Consider the following 27057-nt stretch of genomic DNA (forward strand, 5'->3'; position numbering starts at 1 on the left):
CTGAACTTGGAAAAGGCTATGCTTAGAATAAGGATGTTCTACTTTTCCTATGCCTAGCTCAGTAATTAATATTAAGCACTTGTGGGCATGAGTATACTTCAGGCACTTTACAGACCTTTTAAAATACTTCCTTTTTTCAGTCTTCAGCTTACCTTTTGGTCCTTGCAGTGGAAACATGAGCCATGTCTGCAATGTGACATGTCAGAATCTAAAATTTTCTGAAAGTCTTATTACCATTTTAAAAGAAATGTTTAAACAAATGTTTCCCTCTCTAGCCAAGTAGTATATTGTCTCTGGGAGATAACCATCTTCCTTTAATTTCATTAAATTTATAAAATCTGTCTCAATGTCTGTTGTTTTTTTTCCCCTCTAAAATGCATTGAATGTCTGCTCTATAACTCAAGTCATTCTGTTTTCAGATTACTAAGATTACCTTCCCCATCTTTTTACATCCCCATGGTACAGGTCTGTTTCAAAAGTTGAAAACCAAGGTCACAGAACTAGTAGGTGGCAGTGTCATATATAATTCAATCTCAGCTTTTCTGAATCCTCATGTAGCGCATTTCCTGTTCCTGTCACCAGATTACAAAACAATACTAGAGAGGAAGATGGCAAACTATTACAATGTTCGCTACATACTTATATCATCTTAAATCACATCTGTTCATGTTTTTATGATGGTATTTAATAGGACTAAAGCTATGATATATTGAGCACAAATTTGATACACGTAAAAACAGCCAATATGCAAAAATACCCATTTGTTCAACAGATATTAAACGTCCATGCTGATAGGTAATGTGTCAGGCAGTTGATGAACAGTAGAGAAAACATGGTCCTTGTACTTTTCCAGTCCTATGGACTGCTGACCAACACTTAGAGGTTTAAATGGTTTCTTTTGTGAGAGGTGAAAGGCTGTTTGTTCTATGTTGAACCCATAATAGTGAAACTGCATTCTGATGACCTTAAAAACTCCAGTCTAGGATATAAGACCCTTATAAATGTCTTACTTCCAATTCATTCTCAAGGGTGAGGTATATCAGAGAGAAACCATACAAGGACTGTTGGCTCTGCTGCTAATGTGAACTCTATTCTTTCAAAGGAAAGAAGTACTGTGTCCTTTTATTCTAAATGAGACATCAAAAGTTAGTATGTTACTGACATGACACTGAAAATCTAAGCTGAATGCAGCCAGAAACTCCAAAGTAAACTGAATACAGAATGCCACATAAAACCCCAACTCTGTTGCACAGAAGCACTGTTTTTACAAGGACTTGATGTTTAGGTTATTTCATTTTCCACTGTCTTGGGAAGGACTTTGCTACTGCAAAAGCAATTAAATATGAATAGTGACTGAGAGAAAATAAAAGAACTTACACAAAGTTTTTAATTCAAAGATACATCAGTTTGTTCTCTAGTCCTTTAGAGAAGCCAACAAAAATACTTTGACAGGTTTATGTTTGACTTTGAAAGGCATCACCACCTTTGTGTACTGAAAGAAAAATTTATTTAAATATGGCTTGTTGGTCCCATACTTCATCTACCAGTGTAATCCCTGCTGTTTACAAATAGAAATGTCTATTTAGTTCTATTAATCTGAATAACAGATGCATATTGTAATTTTTAAAGCAGATAGTAAACTTTTCTGTAGGTCTTGTGAGATTTCACCTTGTCATGGGGCAAACACTATTTTACAAAGTGTAATAATGCTTCATTTTTTAAAGTTGAGGTGAAGAACCTGAGCAACTAAATAACAAAGCTGCAGAGGCAATGAAATGTAACCTCACGATCTGATTATGCTCTCTGCCTTTCCCTTAGGCCAGGGTAGCTTTCCACCTGCTACAGTGGAAAACAGGAACTGCTATAAAGCCTGAAAATAAAATGTTCTAAACCCAAATCCCAGAGTATTTTAGTAGGCTTAGCATCTTTAAAGCATTTTAAGAAAAGTACTAATTGCCCAACTACAACAGCTCCAAAGAAAAGCTCTGCTTTCTCTTAAGACTTGTTCCATTCTATTCACACCTTTTGCTATCTAGGGTGAAGAGATTTACACCAAACATCACTTTTATTAATACTATTTTTCTCTCAAAGCAAGTTCTTCATGCTGACATGTCCACTGTCAGGAAGCACTGGCAGCGCTACTAATCATCTTCAGTCTTTGCATCACCAAGGAGATCTTTCTCCATCTTGTTCTGAAGGATGAACAAAAGTTTGAGGTGTACGTTTCAGAAGATAAACTGCAGCATGAAGACCCCCTATGTTGACCCAGACGGTATGTACCTTCCGCCACAGGTGTCCCATTCCAGATAATGCCTGTGTACACACAAAAAGTAGAAAAGTAATTAGCTGATAACTGCTTCTCTACCAACCAGGGGTCTTAGTAAGAAACACTGGGAGAAAACAAATCTTATTGAAATATCCCCAAGTATACTTAAAAAGGTCCTAAAGTTGTCATGGGCTGGCTGAGTTTTCAAGCTAACGTACAGCACCTTGATAAAGCATTTCTTGTCCTGGGTCAGTAGTACAGCTTGGCCTGTCCCTGGCCTACAGACACGGCTCATCTCCCGTAGGCAAGCTGGATAAAGGTTCCAGTTTCTCTTCTTGGAGCCCATCCTATAAAAGAAGGTCTAATGAGTCACTTACTTTTGCAAAAAATAAGTATCTAGGACTATATGAAATGAGAAGTTACTAAAAACTCATTTTCATTGCAATAAGAAAGTCCTGAGGTATGAAAAACAGTTGCCTTCTAGAGCCAGACCTTTGTCATTACATGTCAATGAAATGGTTAGATTTAGTTAAGTTGTTAAGAATTCTGAATGGGATGAACTGGTTACGGAAAAGATCTGACAACTATAATAGTTATGTTAATAGTTATGTAAATTGTCCCCTTAATGAGTATAAGCAATCATTATGTAAATGAAACCAGTGATTAAAAAATATCCTGATAACCAAGTTTTCCTCAACCTTTCTCTGAAGTATTAATGTAATTCAACAACGGGCTACAAAGTGGATAAACCTGTGATGGTCAGGATCAAAGTGTAGTTAGTACATTCCTGAGTTCTCATAAGAAACAAAATGGGTGAATCCATCATATTGTTACATTCTTAAGTGAAAAACTGTTAAGTCTGCTAAAAGAAACGGAAGATTTCTGACAGAATAAGCTCAAGGAAAATACAACAGATTTAGAAGACAAGTGGGTACTAATATAACAAATGAAAGTAAAATTCATTTTTTCACAAGTCCCACCTTTTTCCAAATGGCATGTCTGTTACCATAATGTCCACAGAGCCAGTTCTTAGTGGCAAGTTGCAGATATCCCACTGAATAGTATCTATGGGCAAGCCCCAGGACAGTTTGCTGTGGCGACAAAAGAAAAGGTGCTTCAACATATCCCGAAGAATGAAATTTTAGAAGACTTTTCTTCTGAAGAGACTGCTATAAAATACAAAAACTAAAATAATAATATCAGTGACAACATCAAGAACTTAGTAAAAATTTTTAAAGTAGCAGGTAGGCAGAAAGCATAGGTCATAAGCTAAAACTTTTATAATGACAGTCCGTAAAAAAGTAAATTAAAAAATTAGTTGAGATTCGTTTTCAAAAGCTGTCTATATCTGTTTCATCTACAATTTAAGAAGACAGATTAAGGGGAAAAGACCGTTAACACAAAGAACTGTAGTACACAACTTGAAAACAGTGTTGAGGCAGTTAATTACCTAACTGATGATGTAAAAACATTGTTGATGAAACATACACTGGAAAAAACCAGAACACTAAAGAGAAAAAAGCTGATGAGGTGACACACCTGAAGGATAAAGTTTGGTAAGTCTACACAGAAATAACAGGAGACCTAAAGAAACAGGTATGTAAAATTAGGAAATATAGAGGTACTGGTCTTAAGATTAAAAAACATGTATCATACTATAAAAAAACAAGAGAACAAAAAAGTTAACATCAAAAAAATAATGACAGAAGGCAGGATGAATATAATAATATAAATGATTTAAATCCTCCCCATTAAGGCAAACCTACTAGTTTAAGAAACAAAATTATAACAGGCAATAATAAGGCACAGGCTAAAAATTAAAAGCAAATCAAGATTATGAGCAGAAATTAAATTGTAATATTGATATTTAATAAAGAATTTAAGAAAAAATAAAATGCAATAGAGGTAATCACTACATAATAGGAAAAAATACAGATATTAAAAATATGTATTACACTCACAAGCACCAATAGCTACAATAAAACAAAACAAAAAAGGCAAAAAATATTAAAAGTCAATGTAAGATTGGGACTTCCCTGGTGGTCCGGTGGTAAAGAATCTGCCTTCCAATGCAGGGGATGTGTGGCTTTGATCCCTGGTCAGGGAACTAAGATCCCACATGCTGCGGGGCAACCAAGCCCACATTGCCACAACTACTGAGCTCCTGCGCCTCAACGAGAGAGCCCACGTGCCACAAACTCACAGCTAGAGAGAGAAAAATCTACACACCACAATTAGAGAGAGGCCCGCTCGCCACAATGAAATATCCCGCATGCCTCAATGAAGACCCCGTGTACTGCAACTAAGACCCGATGCAGCCAAATAAATTAAAAAAATAAATATTTTTAAAAAATCAAGGTAAGATAGAAATAGTACAGGTTGAACAGACAAAAAGTGAAGATGCAGAGGATATGAAAAATGATAAAATATTCAGAAACTAGAAAAATTATTTGCTTAAAAATATCAGGTTTCAAAGAAACCCTAGTCATGTACTATGCCTCAGTAAAAATCTCAAATATAAAACAAAATATACCATAAAAATTCATTAATCACAATAAAACATAATATAAAAATAAACTAAAAGCTTTTAACTACTTATATATAAAAAATGATCTAAACCATTGGTCCTCAAAGTTGGGCCACAGACCAGCAGCATCAACATCACTGGGAAGCTTGCCAGGAAATGCAGACCCTCAGGTCCCATCCTAAACCTACTGAATCAGAATCTGTGTGTAGTTAACAGGTTACCCAGGTGATTCATCTGAACATTAAAGTTTGAAAAGCACTGTCCTAAACAATTAGAACAGAGAGAATCAAGTATATAACAAATCATTTAGAAAGTAACCAAAACAGATTTATCAAAATCTATAGGATATGGTCAACAGGAGTACTTAGCATAAAAGTCAGCTCTAGTAAAAACTTTTATTAAAAAGAAGACATTGGGCTTCCCTGGTGGCGCAGTGGTTGAGAGTCCGCCTGCTGATGCAGGGGACGTGGGTTCACGCCCCGGTCTGGGAGGATCCCACATGCCACGGAGCAGCTGGGCCCGTGAGCCATGGCCGCTGAGCCTGCGCGTCTGGAGCCTGTGCTCCACAACGGGAAAGGCCACAACAGTGAGAGGCCCGCGTACTGCAAAAAAACAAAAAAAACAAACAAAAAAAAGAAGACATTTACAGCATATAACTTAAGATTTTAGATAACAAATGAAAAGACCTCAATAGGAAATAGGAATAAAAAACAAAAAGCATCAAGCATAAAACCACAGAACAAATAGTATATGAAAGAACAAAACAAAGCACTGGCAATCTAATCAAAAGGGAAAAAAAAACTAGCAAAGAAAAGAGGATAAGCAATATACAGACAAAATAATATTAAGGCATACCATGTATAAATAATATGAAAATTTGCATAAAATGAACAAATATTCTTAAAAACAACTGATTTCTACTTACAAATATAAACCTCACATTAAGGGTCATGGAGGCAGCTGTGAGGTCAATCATGGGATATAATGACTTCCTGTGCTCCTGGATATGAAGCACCTGTAAGACCTAACAAATCTGCTTACCGCTACATATTTCTGCCACCTTGTAAGAAAATGAAGGACTCCAAGCAGAGGAGACCAGAGAAACAATTTTGTGATGAGGCGTCTCGTAGGAAACTGCAGACCAAGTGCTATTTCAACCAATTCTTCCCAAAGACAGCTGAGACTTTGAAAGAATGGTGAAAGGCTGGCACAGATGGTGTGTCGTCAAATCCAATTTGTAGCAATGGGCTAGGGCTTAAGGTACTATAGCAACATACATCTCAGGATGGGAAATTTCCCAGAGGCTAACAGACTTTCAATGCACATATATCAAAGGGATATGGCTGAAGGACCTTGGAATATTTTGCTTGGAGAAGAGAGGATGTGGAGAGCTGGGATAAGGAGAGGAGAGTTGGTAGCCCTTCAAATATCTGATGTTAATCATCACTGTGACACAGAGATAAGATTTTTCTTTATGGACTCAAGTGGAAGAAAAAACCCAGATCTGTACAAGGTACAGGGAGAGATTCATGTTCCTTAAAAGATATGACTAGCACTCAAAGCTGTGCTAAGCTGGAATCAACAGCCTTCAGAGTCATAAGAGGTGTTTATACAGGCTGGAAGACCACTGGGCAGGATCTCCTACAGGACATTTAGGGACTGTAGGGACAGCTTTCAGGTCTTTTCCAACTCTGAGATTTAAGTGCCAAATAACAGAGGAAAGGCTAAATAAACTGTAATATTTCTGTACAATGGAATATTATGCAGTCATTAAAAAACAGATTGAATAAAAACATAAGCGTTTGAAAATTTTTTAATGTTTTCAACTGTTTAATTGCATTAGAAAATATTAATATTTTAATATGTACTTGTTTTACAAGAACCTAGAAATTCTGAATTGAGAAAATGATTACAAAGCGTGTCTATGTGTCAGTCTGAGTTATGAATGAATTAGGTCCTGGGGCCCATGTGGTCTTATAAGACTACAATCATCAAAAATGGTCCTGAAACATACTAATAAGAGGACATGAAAGCTAATATGTGTGGGATATGCAAATATTTGAACATTAGATTATTTTCCCCCTGGTATTTCTCTAATACTTATAGCATGTAGCAGAGGACTGAGTTCCTTGTTGGTGTTCAATTAAGTTTCAGATATGAGAGTGCACTGCTGCCACTTCGGTCCTCTTCCCCGACAGCTAGGAGGACAGCTAGGGCCCCTTCTCTCACCCCCTTCACCGGGTGCCTTCTCCAAACTACATCATTTATTCAATACTAAAACATTTCCAGAGAAAAGACCACTAGTCAGTTAGGAGGAGTCTTGTGCCTCTGTTAAACCCCCAGCTGGATGCCTGCATGCACTAATGGAAAACTTATGAAATTAAAATGAATCTATGCAGTTCTTCCACTACATGGGAAAAAAGATATCTGAATAAGGAAAGAAAAAGGAAGACAGAAATAAAAATAGTTGCATTAGGGTGGGGGAAATTATAGTTAAATTTAAAATATTTTAAAATACAAATTAGTTTCAATCAACTTTTAAAATTTAAATGGAGTTTCAATATATTCATTTGGCTATAATACTGTCACAATGCACTGGTTGTATTAGTTCATAAAGCCAATAAGAAAAGTGATTATTGGACTTCCCTGGTGGTGCAGTGGTTAAGAATCTGCCTGCCAATGCAGGGGACACAAATTTGATCCTGGTCCAGGAAGATCCCACATGCTGCGGAGCAACTAAACCTGTGCACCACAACTACTGAGCCTGTGCTCTAGAGCCTGCAAGCCACAACTACTGAGCCTGTGTGCCACAGCTACTGAAGCCCAGGAGCCTAGAGCCCGTGCTCTGCAACAAGAGAAGCCACTGCAATGAGAAGCCCGTGCACCGCAATGAAGAATAGCCCCTGTCTGCCGCAACTAGAGAAAGCCTGTGTGCAGCAACGAAGACCCCACGCAGCCAAAAAGAAATAATTAATTTTAAAAAAAGAAAGAAAGAAAACTGATTATCTAAGTCTAAGAGATGCTACAAAATCTTTTAAATTAAAATTTTACCCTTCTTTCACTTGGCTCTTGGTCAATAAAGATGAGATGTTATTTGCTGCTCTATTCACAGCCAATGGATTATTATCACCAGCAATGTGATAACAGTTAGACCATTCTGTAGCCCCCTAAAAGACAAGAGTATATATGAAAACAGAAGTAGCCAACTGCAAAAAAAAAAAAACAAAACCAAAATATGATTAAAGGTAAAATCATTTCAATCACTTGTCAATAAACAAGACAATCCAATCCAATCCAATAATCCAATGCTTTTCTAAAGTGGCAAAATACTGCATGCTGTCAACTTTGCTATTCCCCTTGCTTGAAATGCCCTCCTGTTCTGTTTGCTGAACTCTTACTCATCTCTCAAGGCCCAGCTCAAATGTCATGCCCTCTGTGACATCAAGCACAACTCTCCAAGCTGTCTCTCATTTGCCCCTCCAAAAGCACTCTGTACATGTATCTGCCACTGCACTTGCTCTCTTTTTAATTATTTCTATACCTGTCTGCGGCTCAAAACGTCTAGGAACTCCTTAAGGATAGGTCTGGTGTGTCACTCAGTCCCTCACCCAGCAGTGTCTGCCACACAGTAGGTATTACAGACTTTAAATACAAACATAGTTTAACCAAATCAAACTGACTAACCTATATCCTTTTGTGATTATGGAATTTTTATATAATCCGATAACCTGGAATATTTGAGAATTTAAATAAAGTGTAATGTCTATTATATAGGCTTTTGAATGATAACCACCATATTCTTGAAAGGATTTTGTCACTTTTTTTTAAAAATAAATTTCTTTATTTATATTTGGCTGTGTTGGGTCTTCGTTGCTGCACACGGGCTTTCTCTAGTTGCTGCGAGTGCAGGCTCGTCATTGCGGTGGCTTCTCTTGTTGTGGAGCATGGGCTCTAGGTGTGTGGGCTTCAGTAGTTGTGGCGCTCAGGCTCAGTAGTTGTGGCTTGCGGGCTCTAGAGTGCAGGCTCAGTAGCTGTGGTGCACGGGTTTAGTTGCTCCATGGCATGTGGGATCTTCCTGGACCAGGGCTCAAACGCATGTCCCCTGCATTGGCAGGCGGATTCTTAACCACTGCGCCACCAGGGAAACCCAGGATTTTGTAATTTTAAATCAACAACATGTCAGCAGAACAGAAATACCGAGCTTTCCATATTATTTGTGCAATGGGGTGACATACTACCCTAGGCCTGAACAATGTTCTATGCAGATTAACAGAAGGTTTCTGACATGAAAGCAGAGACAGTTCTGCCCTTGGTTTAGGGATGAGTAACAAACACCTCTTCCATGGTAAACAGTAATACCCCCATATCTATGGACACAGGGCTTCTTAGCTTTTTCTTTTGCCCAGACCCTTGAGGGTAATGGAGAAGGGTGATGTAGGGAGGATGATGTAGAGTTTGATGAAAACCTCTCTGGTGATTCTGATTGCCGAGTATTCATTTTTTCTTCTAAACCTATTTAGATTTTTGGGTTTTATAGTACTTCCAAGTTTTAAAGGCAGTATTACAAATCAAATACTTTATACTTTGGTGAACAAACTGTTTATATACCCTTTCAATTCCTTTCATAATTTCATTCATTTTGATCATATACCAACTTAGGTTTTTCCATATCGACATTCTCATGCCTACCCCTACATGGAAATGCCTCAAACATTTTCTTTTTATCTTTTTTTTTTTTTGGTGGGGCTGGGAGCTCCTCTGGTCTCTCTCTAGCTCTGTTGTATATTTCTTGACATGTAGTAACCTTCACTGCTACTCCAGACCATAGACACATCATAGTTTAATGCTAGAGAAGCACACTCTGCTTTGTTCCCAGAATTCTTTGTGACAACAACTGAGTTTTCTCTGTGTGGCTCTTTAGCCAGAGTAAATTTCTCTAGCTGACACTAGCAGAAAACAGCAGTCATCTAGACTACTATGATTTCCTTCTGGGATTCTAATTCCCAGATAGCCGATGTCATTTTCTAATTGCAGTCTGGATTATTTTTCCCTTTGTGGGTTGTTTTGGACTTGCTCATCTGTCCAGTTTCTGCTCAGTCACAGAATCTGTAGTATCTCCCTGCAGTTTGTTCCCATTGGCTTTACATATACTATACATAAAGCAATTTTTTACAAATTTAAATTTGTAATTTTTTACAAATTTCAATTTAATTTAATTTAAATTTAATTTTTTTTTTTTTTTTGCGGTACGCGGGCCTCTCACTGCCATGACCTCTCCCGTAACGGAGCACAGGTTCCGGACGCGCAGGCCCCGCGGCCATGGCTCAGGGGCCCAGCCGCTCCGCGGCATGTGGGATCCTCCCGGACCGGGGCACGAACCCGTGTCCCCTGCATCGGCAGGCGGACTCTCAACCACTGCGCCACCAGGGAAACCCTAAATTTAAATTTAATTTAAATTTTTTACAAATTTAAGCAATTTTACTGGCGCCCTCTTCCAAATTATTTATTATAAAAGTTTAGGTAATATTGATTCAATAATACAGATTCAAGGAGACTCTCCTGTTAAATGTTCTCCAATTAGAAAATGCCTTTCTATTTCTTGCTTTGCTTTAGGCAGTTTTTGAGTCCTCTCAATGTCATGGTATTTTCTGAAAACTTTGTAACCTTGTTAAACTTCCTAACAAACCTAACTAATGGTCACAGGCTTCCCCATCTTACAAGAACCTAGGAGGATGAAGAAGCATAGTCTCACTTTATAGAGATGAAATGCCCTCCTCCAGTTCAAGCTTGTACCTTCAATTATCTTTTCTGTTCAAGTCTACCAGTTTGTCTGTTACAGAAATGGGACTCACCAGTTTGTAATTCTCAGCCTCCTCTGTAATCCAGTGACTAAACATGACTTATAACCTAAATCTAGTCCTTGGCTATTTGTAATAAGTGGCTACATCCTTATCACAAAAGTTCCAGCTTTACTAGTGTAATTCACTCAAAACTCTTGGGTCCATGGATCTAACCTTGGTGATTTCATTATGTCTATTTACCCATGAGTTCTAGAACATTCTGGATGTATCACTTCCATATCTAAAAGCTAAAGAAGGGCTCCCCTGGTGGCGCAGTAGTTAAGAATATGCCTGCCAATGCAGGGGACCCAAGTTTGAGCCCTGGCCTGGGAAGATCCTACATGCCACGGAGCACCTAAGGCTGTGCACCACAACTACTGAGTCTGTGCTCTAGAGCCCGCAAACCACAACTACTGAAGCCCATGTACCTAGAGCCCATGCTCCGCAACAAGGGAAGCCACCACGATAAGAAGCCCGCACACCGCAACAAAGAATAGCCCCCACTGGCTGCAACTAGAGAAAGCCCATGCACCGCAACAAAGACCCAATGGAGACAAAAATAAAATTTAAAAAATAATAAATAAATAAATAAAAGCTAAAGAAAAGTTATTACCTCAATTGATATTGCCCCTGTTCCACACATCGGATCAACTATTATATCAGTAGGCTGAGGAGCACAGAGCCTAGAGAAGAAAACAGCCTATGTGAACAGACAAGACTTCCACAAAGACTATTCCTAAAGCTGTAAGATCAAAGGCCTGTTATGCTAGCATGAAGAAACAATTGATATTTATTTTTAAAATCAATTTGTAATTACATGTTGACTCTATATCCTAGCACTTACAAAAACATTACATATAACTAAAAGTCCCCTTTGACTACCATCCAAAATCCCATTTCACTTCCAAATGGAAATAGCTTCTAGATCTGTTAATATATGTGTGTATATGCTTTTAGAAAACACATGTTATTTTGTATATAGACCTGTGTTGTTACATTTAAAACAACTCAAATGTGTGAAGTAGAATATATATCAATATAAGTTTACTGGAAATTATTCATTCAGTATTCCTTTCCTAATTAATTCAATTTGAAAGATAATAACATTGCTATAAAATAACTGCTTTACTTTGAGCACCTAGTATTTGCCAGGCATGGATTTAAGCTCTTTGCATGCATTATCTCTTTTAGTCCTTTTAACCATCTTGTGAGATAGGTTACTATTATTATTCTCATTTACAGATAAGCTGATGCAAACCTGTCCATGGACACAAAGCTAGTAGGTGACAGAGTCAGGATTAGAGGAATTACTGTTAGTGGCTTAAATGTTACCTCTTCTATGAAGCATCCCCTCCTCAGACAGGCGACAAGGTTTCTCTTTCCTCCTTTTGTCCTGCTATTCTTTCCACATTCTATTATGGTTCTCCCTTACAAAACTGAGATTCCTGGGGACTAACTCTGGATTCTTATTGTAATACCTGCCCAGCTCTACTTCTCCATTCCTGCCCCTCAACACACGGCAACAGAATCCTTGGCAACCCTCTTGGTAGTAAGCAACCCCGTACTCCTAGCCACTGCTGCTGCGTCTGGGTGAACACATGACTGAAACTATGTCAACCAGATTCTCTCTTCTAAGACGTGGGAACAAAGAGCTAGAAGACCTAGGCAGTATGGGGCTGGCTGGTTATTTAAAATTGGAAATACATAAATTTAGATGACGGGCAGCCATTTGCACAGATGAGCAAAACAAGAACCTGTAGGCTCCCAGGGTAGATAAAAGTGACTGTCTAGGTTTCTGGTGGTTTTCTAAGACCTGGTTCCTACCCTTCTTAAGATATGGCTTTTAGTTTTTCTGTGGATTTCCCAAGACTTCTCAGTATCTTGCCAGTAATTCCCCCTCCCACACAATCATCACTTTTTTTTAATCTTAAACTAGCTTACTTAGGTTTCTAACAGTTGCACCCAAAATAACTTTCCATATCCCTGGCTCCCACCATAATGCCTGGCAGTAGATAATAAGTGTTTGTTAAATGAATGAAGACTAGGAGCTCTTCCTTAATTAAACGGGTGCAGTTTTCTATTGTTGTCATTGAATTGACAGGTTCCAATTGTATTGAACTAGGACTCCATGGATGAGCAGGGTAAAAGAGGAAGCAAAGATTGGAGGAGTAGGAAATACAATTAACTACCAGGCTATGCCAGGCACCGTATGTAACAGGTATTTTTCATCTGTTTTTGCAATTTACTCCTCACTAATAATCCTTTAAGTCTAATATCAAACCCATTTTGCAGTCTGGCAAACAGAAACTTAGAGAAAACAACTCGTCCTAGTGGTGGAAAGAAACACCCAATCAAAGGGAAAAGGGCAAAGGAGAAAGAAAGTTATATCTTGCTCTTGGAAAAGTGGAAAATTTTCCATGTGAGTATAAAATTTTAAAATATAAGTAAAAGCTCTCTGTGTTCACTTATACATTATACACATTAAAAAAATCTCTGCTTTCATCTGCTTCACTGCATAGAAATGAAACAAAGCAAAATTTGTTCTATTTCCCAACATGCAGTATATCCTTTCTAAACAGAAACGTGATAACCACGTTCAAGAGGCAGATGAAAACTACTGTTCTCATTTTAAAATCAAGAAAATTGAGATAGTAATTAAGTGATATTTTCAGGATCTCAAGGAATCAACATTGGATACAAAGAAAGAGCTTTAGCTTTTTATCCTGTTCCTTAACTACTAGATTCTAACACAGTACCTCACAAAAAATTACATTTTGAAGGGAAAATTCAAACCAAGTTGTCACTTTCATCTACATGGCAAACCCATTCTCTTACCTGAGCATCCCATAGGCAAGAGTAGATCTAAGAGTTGTGGGTCCAAAATGTGTGATATTTCTTCGGTGGAGACTCTCTTCTGTCAATGCAATGCCCACAACAATTTCATTATCATGGATATTCAAAAGAACCTATAAAATAATAAAATAGTTTTAGGGTTATTCGAACTGTACTTATCACTAAGATTTTAAAATTTGAGGCTTTATTAATTTTTGTTACTTTATTACTGAGGTATACTTTGCATACAGTAAAATGCACAAATCTTAAGTGTGAAGCGCAGTAATTTTTACATATAAATGCTGTGTAACCATCATATAAACATATATATAGTTTTTCTTGCCCTCTGTCAATACCCACCACAAATTATCATTAATCTGACCACTGCCGTGATAAACTCTTCTGTCTTTTTTTGAGCTTCATATAAATGAAATAATTTAAGAATACTGTATTTAAAATTTTTTTAATCTATTTTATTCTCCTTTTAATTCACCGTATTCACAAGTTAGCTATAACCAGATTCCCCCCGAATTTTTATAAGAGAAACCCATTTTGAAGGTTTCCAGGTTTTTAATGTGCATTTTTAAAATTTTTAACTTTTTTGGAAAAAATTCCAAACATCCAGAAATGCTGGCACAACACTGGCACAACGAACTCTTAAGTATGCTCTTCATTTAGATTAACCAGCTGTTAACGATGGGCCACATTTGCTTTAAAACCTATTATTTTTTTAGTATTTTTTAAAACTTGACTCAAGTAATGTCTGTGAAAGAATGTTTCTTTTTGGTCTTAGTTATAGTTTTTCTAACACACAGTTAAATATATACTATTCAAACAAAAATAAAAGTTGAAATAAAATATGTTCTGCAATCTTCCACCTAAAATTTCCTCATCATGATCTTAACAGCAGCAGCTAACACTTACCTAGCTATATGCAAACCACTGTTCTACACACTTTATATTTGTTACCTCATTTCATAGCCACACCCTCTGAGCTAGGTATTATTATCCTCCTTTTATAGATAAGGAAATCAAGGCACAAAGAGGTCGGTTTACTTGCCCAAAGTTATGCAGCTTGTAAACTGAGATTTAAATCCATGTAGTATGGCTCCAGAGTCTGTACTCTGAGCTCCCATGCTAACTTCTGGACATCACTGTTCTAGTTAGCCTATTCATTCTCATAACAGCTGTTACAAGAAAAAAAAGAATGGGGACTTGTTCTTCTGATTTGATATGCAAAAACAAAAGTTACAGAGAGAACAGGCAACTTGCCCCAGATTCAAGTGTCCCAAAAGCAACAGTAAATGACTCCTTGGTGAAAACGTCAGCTGCTAGGGGCCTTTTAAGCTGTCAGAGATGGAAAGACTTGTTAGTATGGCTCACATGTGAATCACCCTTATAGTAGAAGATTGAGACCAAGGAGGGTAAGCATGCTAAAAAGAGGTATCTGGATTTGGGAATCTAGCAGAATTTAAGAAAAAGGACAGCTGGCTCTAGCATGAGTATTAGCAATGATGTCCTGATTTTAGAAGGTCAAGGTTTGTTTTAAAAATGTATTCCACTTCAGAAGCAAAGTCTGAAACCAAGACACACAAAACAAAATAGTTGTTTTAATTCTTTTGAATTTTATAATCTGAAAGTCCACATAATGTTGTAAAAAGCACTAGATTAGAAATTAGAAAATTCAAGTCTTAATAGCTCCCATCTATTAAGCATGTAGTATAGACCAGGTATCACACCAGATACTTAAAATGTATAATCTCATTTAACCTTCAGGACACACAGGTATAAACTATTATTGGCTCCATTTGAAACAGAGGCTCAGAGAGAATAACTTGTCCAAAGTTACACAGTTAGGGAGTCAAAAGTTGGATCTAGCTCTGTCTCAATAGCCCATACTCTTGTTAATGATACCCTACAGTTTTCTTCCTTTGTGACATCTTTGGTTCTGGTATCAGGGTGATGGTGGCCTCACAGAATGAGTTTGGGAGTGTTCCTCCCTCTGCTATATTTTGGAAGAGTTTGAGAAGGATAAGTGTTAGCTCTTCTCTAAACGTTTGATAGAATTCGCCTGTGAAGCCATCTGGTCCTGGGCTTTTGTTTGTTGGAAGATTTTTAATCACAGTTTCAATTTCAGTGCTTGTGATTGGTCTGTTCATATTTTCTATTTCTTCCTGGTTCAGTCTCGGAAGGTTGTGCATTTCTAAGAATTTGTCCATTTCTTCCACGTTGTCCATTTTATTGGCATATAGTTGCTTGTAGTAATCTCTCATGATGCTTTGTATCTCTTTAGTGTCAGTTGTTACTTCTCCTTTTTCATTTCTAATTCTATTGATTTGAGTCTTCTTTTTTTCTTGATGAGTCTGGCTAATGGTTTCTCAATTTTGTTCATCTTCTCAAAGAACCAGCTTTTAGTTTTACTGATCTTTGCTATAGTTTCCTTCATTTCTTTTTCATTTATTTCTGATCTGATCTTTATGATTTATTTCCTTCTGCTAACTTTGGGGGTTTTTTTGTACTTCTTTCTCTAATTGCTTTAGATGTAAGGTTAGGTTGTTTATTTGAGATGTTTCTTGTTTCTTAAGTAGGATTGTATTGCTATAAACTTCCCTCTTAGAACTGCTTTTGCTGCATCCCATAGGTTTTGAGTCGTTGTGTAGACATTTTTCCAAAGATATACAGATTGCCAACAAACACATGAAAGGATGCTCAACATCATTAATCATTAGAGAAATGCAAATCAAAAACTACAATGAGATATCATCTCACACCGGTCAGAATGGCCATCATCAAAAAATCTACAAACAATAAATGCTGGAGAGGGTGTGGAGAAAAGGGAACCCGCTTGCACTGTTGGTGGGAATGTAAACTGATACAGCCACTATGGAGAACAGTATGGAGGTTGCTTAAAAAACTACAAATAGAACTACCATACGACCCAGCAATCCCACTACTGGGCATATACCCTGAGAAAACCATAATTCAAAAAGAGTCATGTACCACAACGTTCACTACAGCTCTATTTACAATAGCCAGGACATGGAAGCAACCTAAGTGTCCACCGACAGATGAATGGATAAAGAAGATGTGGCACATATATACAATGGAATATTACTCAGCCATAAAAAAGAAACGAAATTGAGTTATTTGTAGTGAGGTGGATGGACCTAGAGTCTATCATACAGAGTGAAGTAAGTCAGAAAGAGAAAAACAAATACTGTATGCTAACACATATATATAGAATCTAAGAAAAAAATGGTCATGAAGAACCTAGGGGCAAGACAGGAATAAAGACGCAGACCTACTAGAGAATGGACTTGAAGATATGGGAAGGGGGAAGAGTAAGCTGGGACAAAGTGAGAAGAGTGGCATGGACATATATACACTACCAAATGTAAAATAGATAGCTAGTGGGAAACCGCCACATAGCACAGGGAGATCAGCTCGGTGCTTTGTGACCACCTAGAGGGGTGGGGTAGGAAGGGTGGGAGGGAGGGAGACGCAAGAGGGAAGAGATATGGGGATATATGTATATGTATAACTGATTCATTTTGTTATAAAGCAGAAACTAACACACCATTGTTAAGCAATTATACTCCAATAAAGATGTTAAAAAAAAAAGATACCCTATTAGCTTTGTGGCCTCAGTTTAATTTGTCCATAAGATTGGGTTAGTCTTGAAAATTCTACACATTTATGAGAGCCTTCTTGAATCCTCACAGTAAGAGCCTGCACTTACCTCCACATCAAAGTTGGTCATGTCAGCCTTCCACTTAAAATAATCTTGAACAGCACCCCCAAAATCTCTTGCCGCCTCATTTGAGGAAAAGCAATGTTTCTCTCCTGCCCTGTTGCATGTGACTCTAAACTTCAGCACTTCAGGATCAGTTTCTTCTTTTGAGCTTTCCTCAGTCTCATCTTTGCAAGATGTCAAATCATCACCTACTAATGTTGATATCTCTTCTTTGATGGCTGCATTTTCGTAACAGTCTAAGATCTGTGAATCTAAGACATTGTTAGTGAACTCTTTTTTGACGTCTCTCTCATCTGTTTTGTCTCCTCGTCCACTTTCAATCTTCTCTTTACTTGAATTCTGATTTATCTTTTTGTGCTTTGTTTTTTTTTTCTTGAAACATGTGTTAATTTTCCATATTTTTAAAGGGTCTGACCATGGAAGCTTCCCAGCCAAGTCCTCAAAATCCTTTAGAACTTCTTCCTATAAAAGAGAGAATGAAATCCATTCATTTCATTCATTTCTCACCACTTTAATTGAACAAATAAACCCCTACTTTGCCTACAGACTATGTTAATTGTTATGTTGAGGGTGGCAGGAGTACAGGACAAAAGAGTAAATAATATAATGTCTGCAATTGAGGAAATTAAAGTCTCACTGAAAATTAAGATTTACACAAATTAAGGCTACGACAGAATAATACAAGACAGAATGGTAGATCAGAGGCTGGGATTCAAGATTAAAATGTAAGCAAATAAGGAACTATTAACAGTGGTTACCTCCAGCGAGTGGAAATGAGGAGATGAAAGACAGGGGAGGGAGGGCAGCTTACCTCTCACTGACTTCCTTTTGAATTTTGTGCTGTGTATACAAATTAACTATTTTTGAAAAGAAAAAACCCAAAGCTTAAGCAGTTAAAAATGTATCTATCCAATTTCTAAATAGTATCTATAGTCATCTTTTAGAAAAGTAAATCTGATCATGCTTAAAGCCCCTCAACAGCCTCCCATTACACCCCCCAAAATTTAACTTCCTTAAAAAGCCCAAACAACCCGACTCTTGCCTGTGTCTCTTACATCACTTCAGGATCATTCTCTCCCTAGCGTCGTACCTCTGCTTGGAAGGTATTTGCTTCATATGGCCTCTCTGCATTGCTGGTTCTCTTCTCATTATTTAACAGCAATTTAAAAGGCACATCCTTTGAGAGACCTGCTCTACTTAAAGTAATCCTCTCAAGTCATTCTTTTCTCATTTTATTTTCTTTAGAGAACTTAACATTATCTAAAGTTATTAGGTTTAGGCTCCTCCCAGAAGGTAAGCACAGGGTGGAAAGACCTTGGCTGTCTTGACCATTGCTATAAACCACGCATTAGAGCAGTGTCTGGTGTAAAAAAGGTGCTCAGTAAACAGCTAATGGATATGTGGTAAAATGTTAAAATGGGTGGTACAGAGCCGTGCTATCCAATTCAACAGCCACTAGTCACATATAGCTACTGAAATATTTTGAATGATTTAAAATTAAAAATTCAGTTTCTCAGTCATATTAGCTACACTTCACATGGCTATCATGCTGGACAGCATAAACATACAACATTTCCATCAGAAGTTCTGGTGCAGAGCACTGGCACAGACAGTATATGTTACTGAAGATCAAAGTAGAAAGAAATCAGTGCTGACTGATGGAGCTGAGACTTGAATTGGAAATGAGTGAAGGCTCTAATACTACTTGAAACCTGATGAAATAATGGTAATTTCAGGTTGGGCAAATTCAATTTTATTTACAAATAATTTCCATATAAAGGGCATCTATAGGACTTGTAGGTTTAACATGGTGGGATAACACTGGTACAGCCCCTTTCTTTCTTCAGAAACCACTCTAAAAGAAAAGAACAACAGAAATACCAACTCTATCCTAATAGAATCTACATGATATCTGTAACCTAGAAACAGAACATAAGAATTCTAACATAAGAATTCCCAGGTTCAGTGAAGGTAAAGCAGAGGTGCAGAAAGACAACAGAGGGAGAATGACTACAGATCTCAGACAAAGGGGAGAGCAGTCTGCAGAGCAGTAGGAAATAAACTCTTCTCTGGAACAGCAGGGAACAAGTACATGCACTGAGAGGGAGCGTCCCTGGATCTCGTTTGTACCCAGAAGCAGCAGAGGAGAGAAATGGAGGCTGAACAAGGAATCTCACAGACATGCTCTATTTGCTGGAAACAGAGTAGAGATGGGGAGAGATACTCTACATTGTGAATAACCCTAAAGCTGCTGAATGCTTCCAGCTAGGGAGAAGTAATGGTTAAAAGAACTCATTAAGTGGTATGGAAATTACACCTCAATAAAGCTATTTAAAAAAAAAGGAAGAGAACTCATTCACCACAACCTTTTGTCAAAAGGAACTTCACAGTGAACCAGAGGGACTTCTTGCTAGCTTGGAACAGTTCCTGAACCTCCTATAAACAGTAGGCCCAAGAGGAACTACCTCATTCAAAGATGAGCAATTATCAAAAGTTATCAGCACCAGACTTATATGAACGGAAAAAAGAAGAAAAGGGACAGAAAAACAGTGGACTAAATCCAGTGACCAGAAAGACACTGCCACAGAGCAGCTGAAAACCGTGGTCAAATATGTTGACATGACATCAAAAAATGTAATAAGGAGATACTTTTGTAAAATAAGAGCTCAAAGCAGAGATATAAAAGCAGGAAAAAGATGAAGGGAGCCGCCAGAAGGAGATGAAACAGGATCTTGTAGAGTTCAAAGAAAAGTGGAATAAAAAAACAAACCACTGCAAAAATGAAGACCATATTGAAAGCACCACATATAAAAGCCACCGCTGAAAACACAGTAAGGGATGTGAAGAAAAGTAAAGCAAATACAATAAAAATGAGCAAAAATTTTAAAATGGATTAGAGAGAACATGATAAAACATCAAAGACAGTCAAAGAGATCCTGCTGTATGTATAACTGGTTTATCCCTGATGGAGGGATTTAAAATAAAGAAAACATACTAAAAAAATAATTCAAGAAAACTTTCAAGAAACATAAATGGAAGTGAATTTCTCTACAGACTGACATGTCTTAACTGGAATTAGCAACAAGGAGATGTACCCTGGTGAACTTCAAAATTGAAAAAAAAAATCATCTGGGCATCAAGCAAAAATAACAAGAAAGCAACAAATAAGGAGGAAAAATAACAGGATGACTTCAGAATTCTCCATGGCAACATTTCATGCTAGAAGAGAACAAACATTGTCTATGATATTCTTAAGGAAGGAAAGCGTGACTCCAAATTTTAAACCCAAACTATTAATCAAATAGAAAGGTGAAAGACAAACATTTGTGAACTCATGCCAGTCAAGAGATAAAAACTGTAACAAAAGGACAGGTAGTATGTCTATAATCAATTTAACTATAGGACTAAAATGAAAACAAATACAGGGATTATGACTGCAAAACAGAATGTAAATGTTACAAAGTGGCCTGTCCTTAGAGGGGAAAGGGAACAGAAGATGGGAAGTAATTTAAGCATACTGATATCCTCTTCTCTCATACCCCAAGGTCAAAGGATAGAAATTAATGCTTAGCAGAGAAAGTGCAAAACACAGGCAGTTTGGTGCTTCCAGAATATAATCTCAGTGACTTTTCATGCAGCATTAAAGCTTTTCGGGTTTCATCCAATCTTTAAAAAAATAAATAAATAAAGATGATTTTTAAAAAAGTATATTTAAAGGATTTAAAGGCATGTGGTTCAACACTAAGAAAAATTATAAAACTGGAAGGTGAAAGGGAAGGAAGAGAGATGTGGGAAATATGCCAATTTCATCACTGCTCTTAGTAGGGATTCAAAAATACTGTGTAAGCAGTAGATTAAGTTGTATTTATAAAGGTAATAGCTAGAGAGCAAATACAAGCCTTCCAAATATTTTAAAACACGTGCACGGGGAAAAAGCAAAGAAAACACGTAACATAAATTTTTAAAAAGAAAGAAAAAGAAAGCAGAAGGCATGTAGCATAAATGTGACTGAACCAAGACCAAACATTTCTTTCGTGTCAATAAACATCAATGGGATAAACTTATTAAACAGAAAAATGACCCTCAGACTGAATATGTACAAGGGTGTATATAGGATGTTCATTGCACTACTGTAATAGCAAGACTGTGAAAAATCCTAATGTCCTAAAATGGGACTGATTAAATTGTGATACAGTCAAATCCAACAATGATATTGGCCATCATCTCCAAGAAAAATGAGAAAAAGCACAGCACAGGACAGTATGTATGTCATACTTCCATTTGTGTAAATATGTAAATAAAATACACATATTCATAAAATATCTCTAGAAGGATATCTCAGAAATTGGTAATAGTTGTTGCCTCCAAGGAGGGAAACACGTGGCATGAAAACAGGGGAATACTTTTCACTGTATATCTTTTCAGTCTTTACAGTTTTGCTCTAAGAACATGTATAAACTAGCTTAAAAAAATTTTAATCACAGATGTTAGCCTTTTTTTTAAATCAGTTAATAAAAAGGCTAATAAAATTCATGATATCATCTGAATATTTAAAAATAAGAGAACCCATTAGAATGCTTAAACTAACAGGCTTTTATAAGCCATGAGAAAGTATAATGCAACAAAGAAAAACTGATGGTCAACAGAATGAAAACTAGAAGCGAATGTTTAAAAACAAGGTTTTATTGGGGGCATGTTCCAAATTAAGTCCACAAAGTGGAGGGCTTAACAATTTCTCATGGTTATACACAAGAGAAGTTGCCCTTGCAGAGATCTGAAAATCTACCTCAGGGCTTCCCTGGTGGCACAGCAGTTAAGAATCTACCTGCCAATGCAGGGGACACAGGTTCATGCCCTGGTCTGGGCAGATCCCACATGCCGTGGAGCAACTAAGCCCATGTGCCACAACTTCTGAGCCTGAGTGCCATAACTACTGAAGCCCATGCACCTAGAGCCCGTGCTCCGCAACAAGAAAAGCCACCGCAATGAGAAGCCCGCGCACCGCAACGAAGAGTAGCCCCCGCTTGCCGCAACTAGAGAAAGCCCGTGTGCAACAACAAAGACCCAATGCAGCCAAAAGTAAAATAAATTAATTAATTAAAAAAAAAATAAAAGGTGAAATTATTTTTTAAAAAAAGAAAAAAAAATGAAAGAAAATCTGCCTTAATCCCTGCTGCTCTTCTTCTGGGACTTCCACCAGTAATATCTTTTGCAGTTACTTACAAGGCAACTCTGAATACCTGGCTCATATAGAACCATTCCATAATAACAAATTCACCTCCAAAAATACTCAAAATAATACAAATTCTAAGATGACAAAAACATAGTAATTGAAGAAAATATTAATAACACCCTAGTAGGTTAGAGGCAAGAATTTAAGATGGACACTTATAGTTTTAAAAAATATGTTAACATTTATTCATGTATAGAATTGACTATCACAATTTTGAAATACTTAAGAGCAAAAACTGTCAGTACCCTGCCTGCTATTCACTAGTTTTATAGATATGATATGGTTGGCAATGCCTATCAGAAGGCTGAAGGGTTATAAAACTAGTGTTAGAAGTTACATTTTTAGTTAATAAAATTATCATCCATTTTGAGTCTCAGTTCTTTTAGGTCTGTTTTTTTCTAGGTTGGGGGTTCATATCAGTTTAGTTTTTGAAATCAACCTGTTGTCAATAAATAAAAATTAGAGAATTAGGCAGCACATCACAACTTTAAAAAAGATTATTTCTAATATAGGCAATAAAACTGAAAGAAAAAAGTTTTCAAGCATTTGACTCTGGAAACCAGACCAAAAAGCAATCTGGAAAAATACCAAAGACTCACTGTGATCTATTTTCAGCGTTCAGCTTAGGCAGCGTCTCAATATTTAGGAATCAGATGCTAAATACAAGTTGGGGACAAAGCTGTTATCCTAACAACTGAAGGAATATTTAGATATTACTTTGGCTTTATTTCAAAAAACAAGCTAGAGAAGAAAGCAGGGCAAAAGGAGCATGGTGAGAGAAAGTGTTATTTGTAGATGACACAAACTGTCACCTACTCTGGTTCACAGCCTAGAAGCAATTCTATTTTGAAACCATATACATCAGCAAAGCTCATCTAAGGTGTCCATCTTTTGTAAGAAAGTCAAACAATTTGTTCTATTTCTTATAAGTTTTTCAATATTGATATTTATTTCTTTGTTGTTATTCTTTCATCTTTTTAGAAAATGGAATACAATTAACATATAATATTATTTTAGTTTCAGGTGTACACATAATGATTCAGTATTTGTTTACATTGCAAAATGATCACCACAATCTAGTTAACATCTGTCACCATACCGTTAAAATTTTTTTTCTTGTGACGAGAACTTTTAAGACCTACTATCTTAGCAATTTGCAAATGTGCAATACAGTATTAATTACAGTCACCATACTGTACATTATAGCCCCAGGACTTACTTATAACTGGAAATCTGTACCTGTTGACTCCCTTCATCCATTCCCCACCCCCTGCAATAATGATTTTTAAAAGCAACTTTTGCGATGGACTATCAATAAATCTCTGGATTTTACTGTAAAAGTCTCCCAGTATTCTATATTATAAAAGCAGCAGTAATGCTAAACGATACACAGAATGTGAAAAGTGGAAATAATCTCTTTGGGAAGACGGCTGAAAATCAGCTACTGCGTTTGGGATAGCTCACCTTTGTTTCTTTGAACTGGTAATCCTTAAACTCCTGAACAACCACAAATAAGTTATCAACTGATCTCAGACAGTGAACCTGGGGAGGGAAAAAAATGTTAGAAACAAATTTCTCCAAAAACTTTTGAAGCGCATAAACTATCAGCATTTAAATATAAAAATCAGGTACAAAGATTTTAAAGCAGCTAATACCTATAATTTGTATTTAAAATTTTTCCCAGCTTCTGTTCCTCTACAGAAAAGGAAAAAAGACAGATGGCAGGATAGAAGCTTGAAGTGTTATGTGGGCAACATGGGTTTTGGGGGGAAGGGAGAGAGGAAGACAGTGAAGTGGGGCTTTATACTGCCCTCATGGCTCTCTGGGGTACTGTATAGGTAGGGTTTGAGCTCCAGCTCTGTGATTATTAGCTAAGCAACCCTGTGCAAATTACTTACTCCTAAGCTCAATTTTAGGAATGAAATTAATTAATCCTTAATTAATGAGGATAATGGTAGGGCCTATCTTTACAAAGCTGCTGAGTTGTTATCTAAAACACTGGATGAAAAATACTTGCTTACCAATTCATCCCACAGATATGTAGTGGGTGTCTACTATATGCCAGATACTAAGAGCTTGGGAGATATTGACCAAAAAAAAGAAAAAAAACAAACAAACAGGCAACAATCCCTGCCCTCATGTTGCTTATGTAGTAATGAGATACAGCTTAGCTTTTACTTTAGTGTGATGGCAGTTTTGCTGACCTTCACTTCTCACCTTCAGTGATTCCTAATTACTTTTGAGCAAGAATAAATTTGACACAGATAAAAAGAAAAATCTCTCCCTTTATGCTTCACCACTGAAGTCTAAACTTCAGCTAGATGCTGAAGTAAATAAATTTTAAGAGGCGTAGCAGATACTAAGAATTTCTTCATAAGTCTCACAGGATACTTTCTGGTGAATTCATCCTCAGGAAATACTAGGATCACTTCTAAAAAATAAAGCAAACCTAGTAGTCACACTTACAAATCAGTACCCAATGGAAAATGCAGTAATACTTTAAAATTGCCTGATTTGGGGCAGAGCAAAGAAAAGAAAAGCAGTAAGGATTCCAGAGAGGTCTGTAAACTAGAAATAACCATAAAATGATATATTTAGAAAACTATTTTAAACATTGCTTCATTCAAACCTGAGCCAGACTTTCCACTGAAATGTCAAAATATATCTTGCCCCGGTCTTTGCTGATTTTGCACAGTGACCCCAATTTCTCTCTCACTTCATCTGCAGCTGTTTGCTCAAAACCAGTAGGCACAGTGGCTCCAATAGTGACTTGGAGATGTTCAGACTCACTTCTGAGGCCACTTTCTGTCACTTGTATAGACCTCTGGTTCTCATGAAGGTTCACATCCAGGAGCTGGTTAGTGGCTTCTTGAACATCAGACATATTGGCAGTGCTTCCAAGGTCCTGAATATAGTCCCTTTAAAAGTAGTACAGAAAAGAAAAAGAAATAATGCCTAAACGTTATCACCTCTTATTTCAACTATAACTAAAAACATCTGCTTTGGAGGTCTGGCAGAACAATGCAACACAACGGAATCAGTATTCACCAAAGATAAAAGGACTGAATAACATGGGTACAAAGTGGAGGATATAAAATATTATTAAACAAGCAATACAGGTACTGTGGAAGAAAAGGAGACAGACAAGAGTATTTCCACAGCATGCAATGTTTGGTTTGGGATCACCTATCTTGATGATAGCCATCACATAACTACAACAGTTAATCCCAAAACAGAAGTTGCTACAACACATTCAAAAATATTTCTACATCTAGTCCTTTTTCAGCTAGCAGTTAAGAACATGGGGCTTTGGAATTTCAGACCTGGGTCTGAATTCTTGCCCTCACCATTCAGAGGCTGAATGACCTAAAACAAGTTTATTCTCCATTGCCTCAACTTCCTTATCTGCCAAAGGGGAACTGAATAATGCCTCTCTCTTAGAGTTGTTGTAAGACTTCAGTGGGAATAGCATACTGCCAGGCCCATGATTAAAACTTGCTAATTAAGGATATCTATCTTCCTCCTTGAAATGGACAGTGATTCATGCATTTAAAAATGATCATCTGAGCACCTACTATCTAGTGACTACAAATATTTGAATGCCTAGGACAGGATAGGCTCTGGGATGCTTGGATGGGCATCAAGAGAGACCTGTGAACTATTTAAACCAGTAAGCCAAATTTCCTTTATCTGAGCTTTTGGTAGGGTGGGGGGCGGGGTGGAGTAGGAGGGACTAAAGAGCTGGGTGGGAGGTGGAGATCAATAGTTCTCGGCAGATTTTCAAAGTTTCGTGAGCCAAAACAAGTAGGCCCAGAGTACCTACACAGTTCTTGTTCTGTACCCGGGACAGGCGACAGTGTCTAACACAAATAAATGTCAGTTCCTGCCATTAAGGAGCTCACAATCACTGTGATAACGACCTCCATCTGCTAAATAAGGCAGCTGAAGCCCACGAAAGGACGTATCCTACCACGGTCAGAGAGCCAACCAATGGCGCAGGCTAGAATGAAACCCACGTCTCCCGACTCCCACCCCCAGGGCCCTAATCACAGGATCCTGGGGAGCAGGTGAAGCCCAGGGAAAGGTAGCGAGAAGGGCTCCACCGTGGATCGGGCTGAAGTGTACCCAGTCTCCGGCCCGGGTCGCAAGACGAAGGCCGCCCTTCCCTGCCGAGGGTCAGCAGCGCCCCAACGGGCCACTCCCACCCGCCGCCCGGTTACCGGTCGCCAATGAACACCCTTCCGGCTCCCGGTGCCGCCGAGGCCAGCGCGCCCAGGTCACCGCGCCGGAAGTCGCCTCGGTGCCCCGGAAACGGAAGTCTGGTGGCGCGGTCACAGGGGCTCCGCGCTAGGGGCGGGCGCCGGTGCGAGGTCGCTGAGGAAAGGGCGTGTGTGTAAAGGTCTGTGCGCGGTGGCGTGCAGTACGTGGTGGTTGGTTTCTGCGGTTGCGGACAGGCGCCTCAGCAAGCTGAACCGGGGAGGCCGCGGGCTTCGTCGCCAGACGTCCTTGTAGCTAACTTTAGAGAGCGCTTAGCGGCGCTGGCACTGAGTAAGCGCTTCACACGCGTCAGTTAATTTGTTCCAATAATTCTCAAGTGGCAGGGGC

The 27057-nt window shown here is 37.9% G+C and overlaps 1 protein-coding gene across 7 annotated transcripts; it reads right to left on the minus strand.

The window, feature by feature from the left end:
* Positions 1-1369: 1369 nt before the first annotated feature.
* THUMPD3 (THUMP domain containing 3) lies at positions 1370-26753 on the minus strand. 7 transcript variants are annotated; one of them, XM_060161298.1, is made up of 11 exons: positions 26578-26729; positions 25082-25370; positions 23917-23994; positions 17205-17681; positions 13469-13599; positions 11247-11316; positions 7845-7960; positions 3247-3357; positions 2490-2613; positions 2281-2313; positions 1370-2192 (listed from the first exon to the last, which is right to left on the minus strand). In XM_060161298.1, exons 2-11 carry the CDS (start codon positions 25334-25336, stop codon positions 2142-2144), a joined length of 1446 nt encoding a protein of 481 aa, XP_060017281.1. In that variant the 5' UTR covers positions 25337-25370; positions 26578-26729; the 3' UTR covers positions 1370-2141. The 7 variants fall into 7 exon arrangements, 6 of the variants coding, with proteins under 6 accessions (XP_060017281.1, XP_060017278.1, XP_060017277.1 ...); XR_009542705.1 differs by lacking the exon at positions 7845-7960; XM_060161295.1 differs by having other exon boundaries at positions 1370-2313; positions 26673-26753.
* Positions 26754-27057: the final 304 nt, after the last annotated feature.

This window comes from Lagenorhynchus albirostris, chromosome 10 (assembly GCF_949774975.1).
Source record: "Lagenorhynchus albirostris chromosome 10, mLagAlb1.1, whole genome shotgun sequence".
NCBI classification, from domain to species: Eukaryota; Metazoa; Chordata; class Mammalia; order Artiodactyla; family Delphinidae; genus Lagenorhynchus; species Lagenorhynchus albirostris.

Bases quoted from the DNA above. Each gene is read 5' to 3' on its own strand.
- THUMPD3 (XM_060161295.1), bottom strand. From the start codon at position 25,336: ATGTCTGATGTTCAAGAAGCCACTAACCAGCTCCTGGATGTGAACCTT. The intron at 17,682-23,916 runs GTGAGCTATCCC...TCTCTTTTATAG, and splicing joins ACCAGTTCAAAGAAACAAAG to GAAGAAGTTCTAAAGGATTT. The intron at 11,317-13,468 runs GTAAGAGAATGG...TTTCTTCTCTAG, and splicing joins CTTGCCTATGGGATGCTCAG to GCTCTGTGCTCCTCAGCCTA.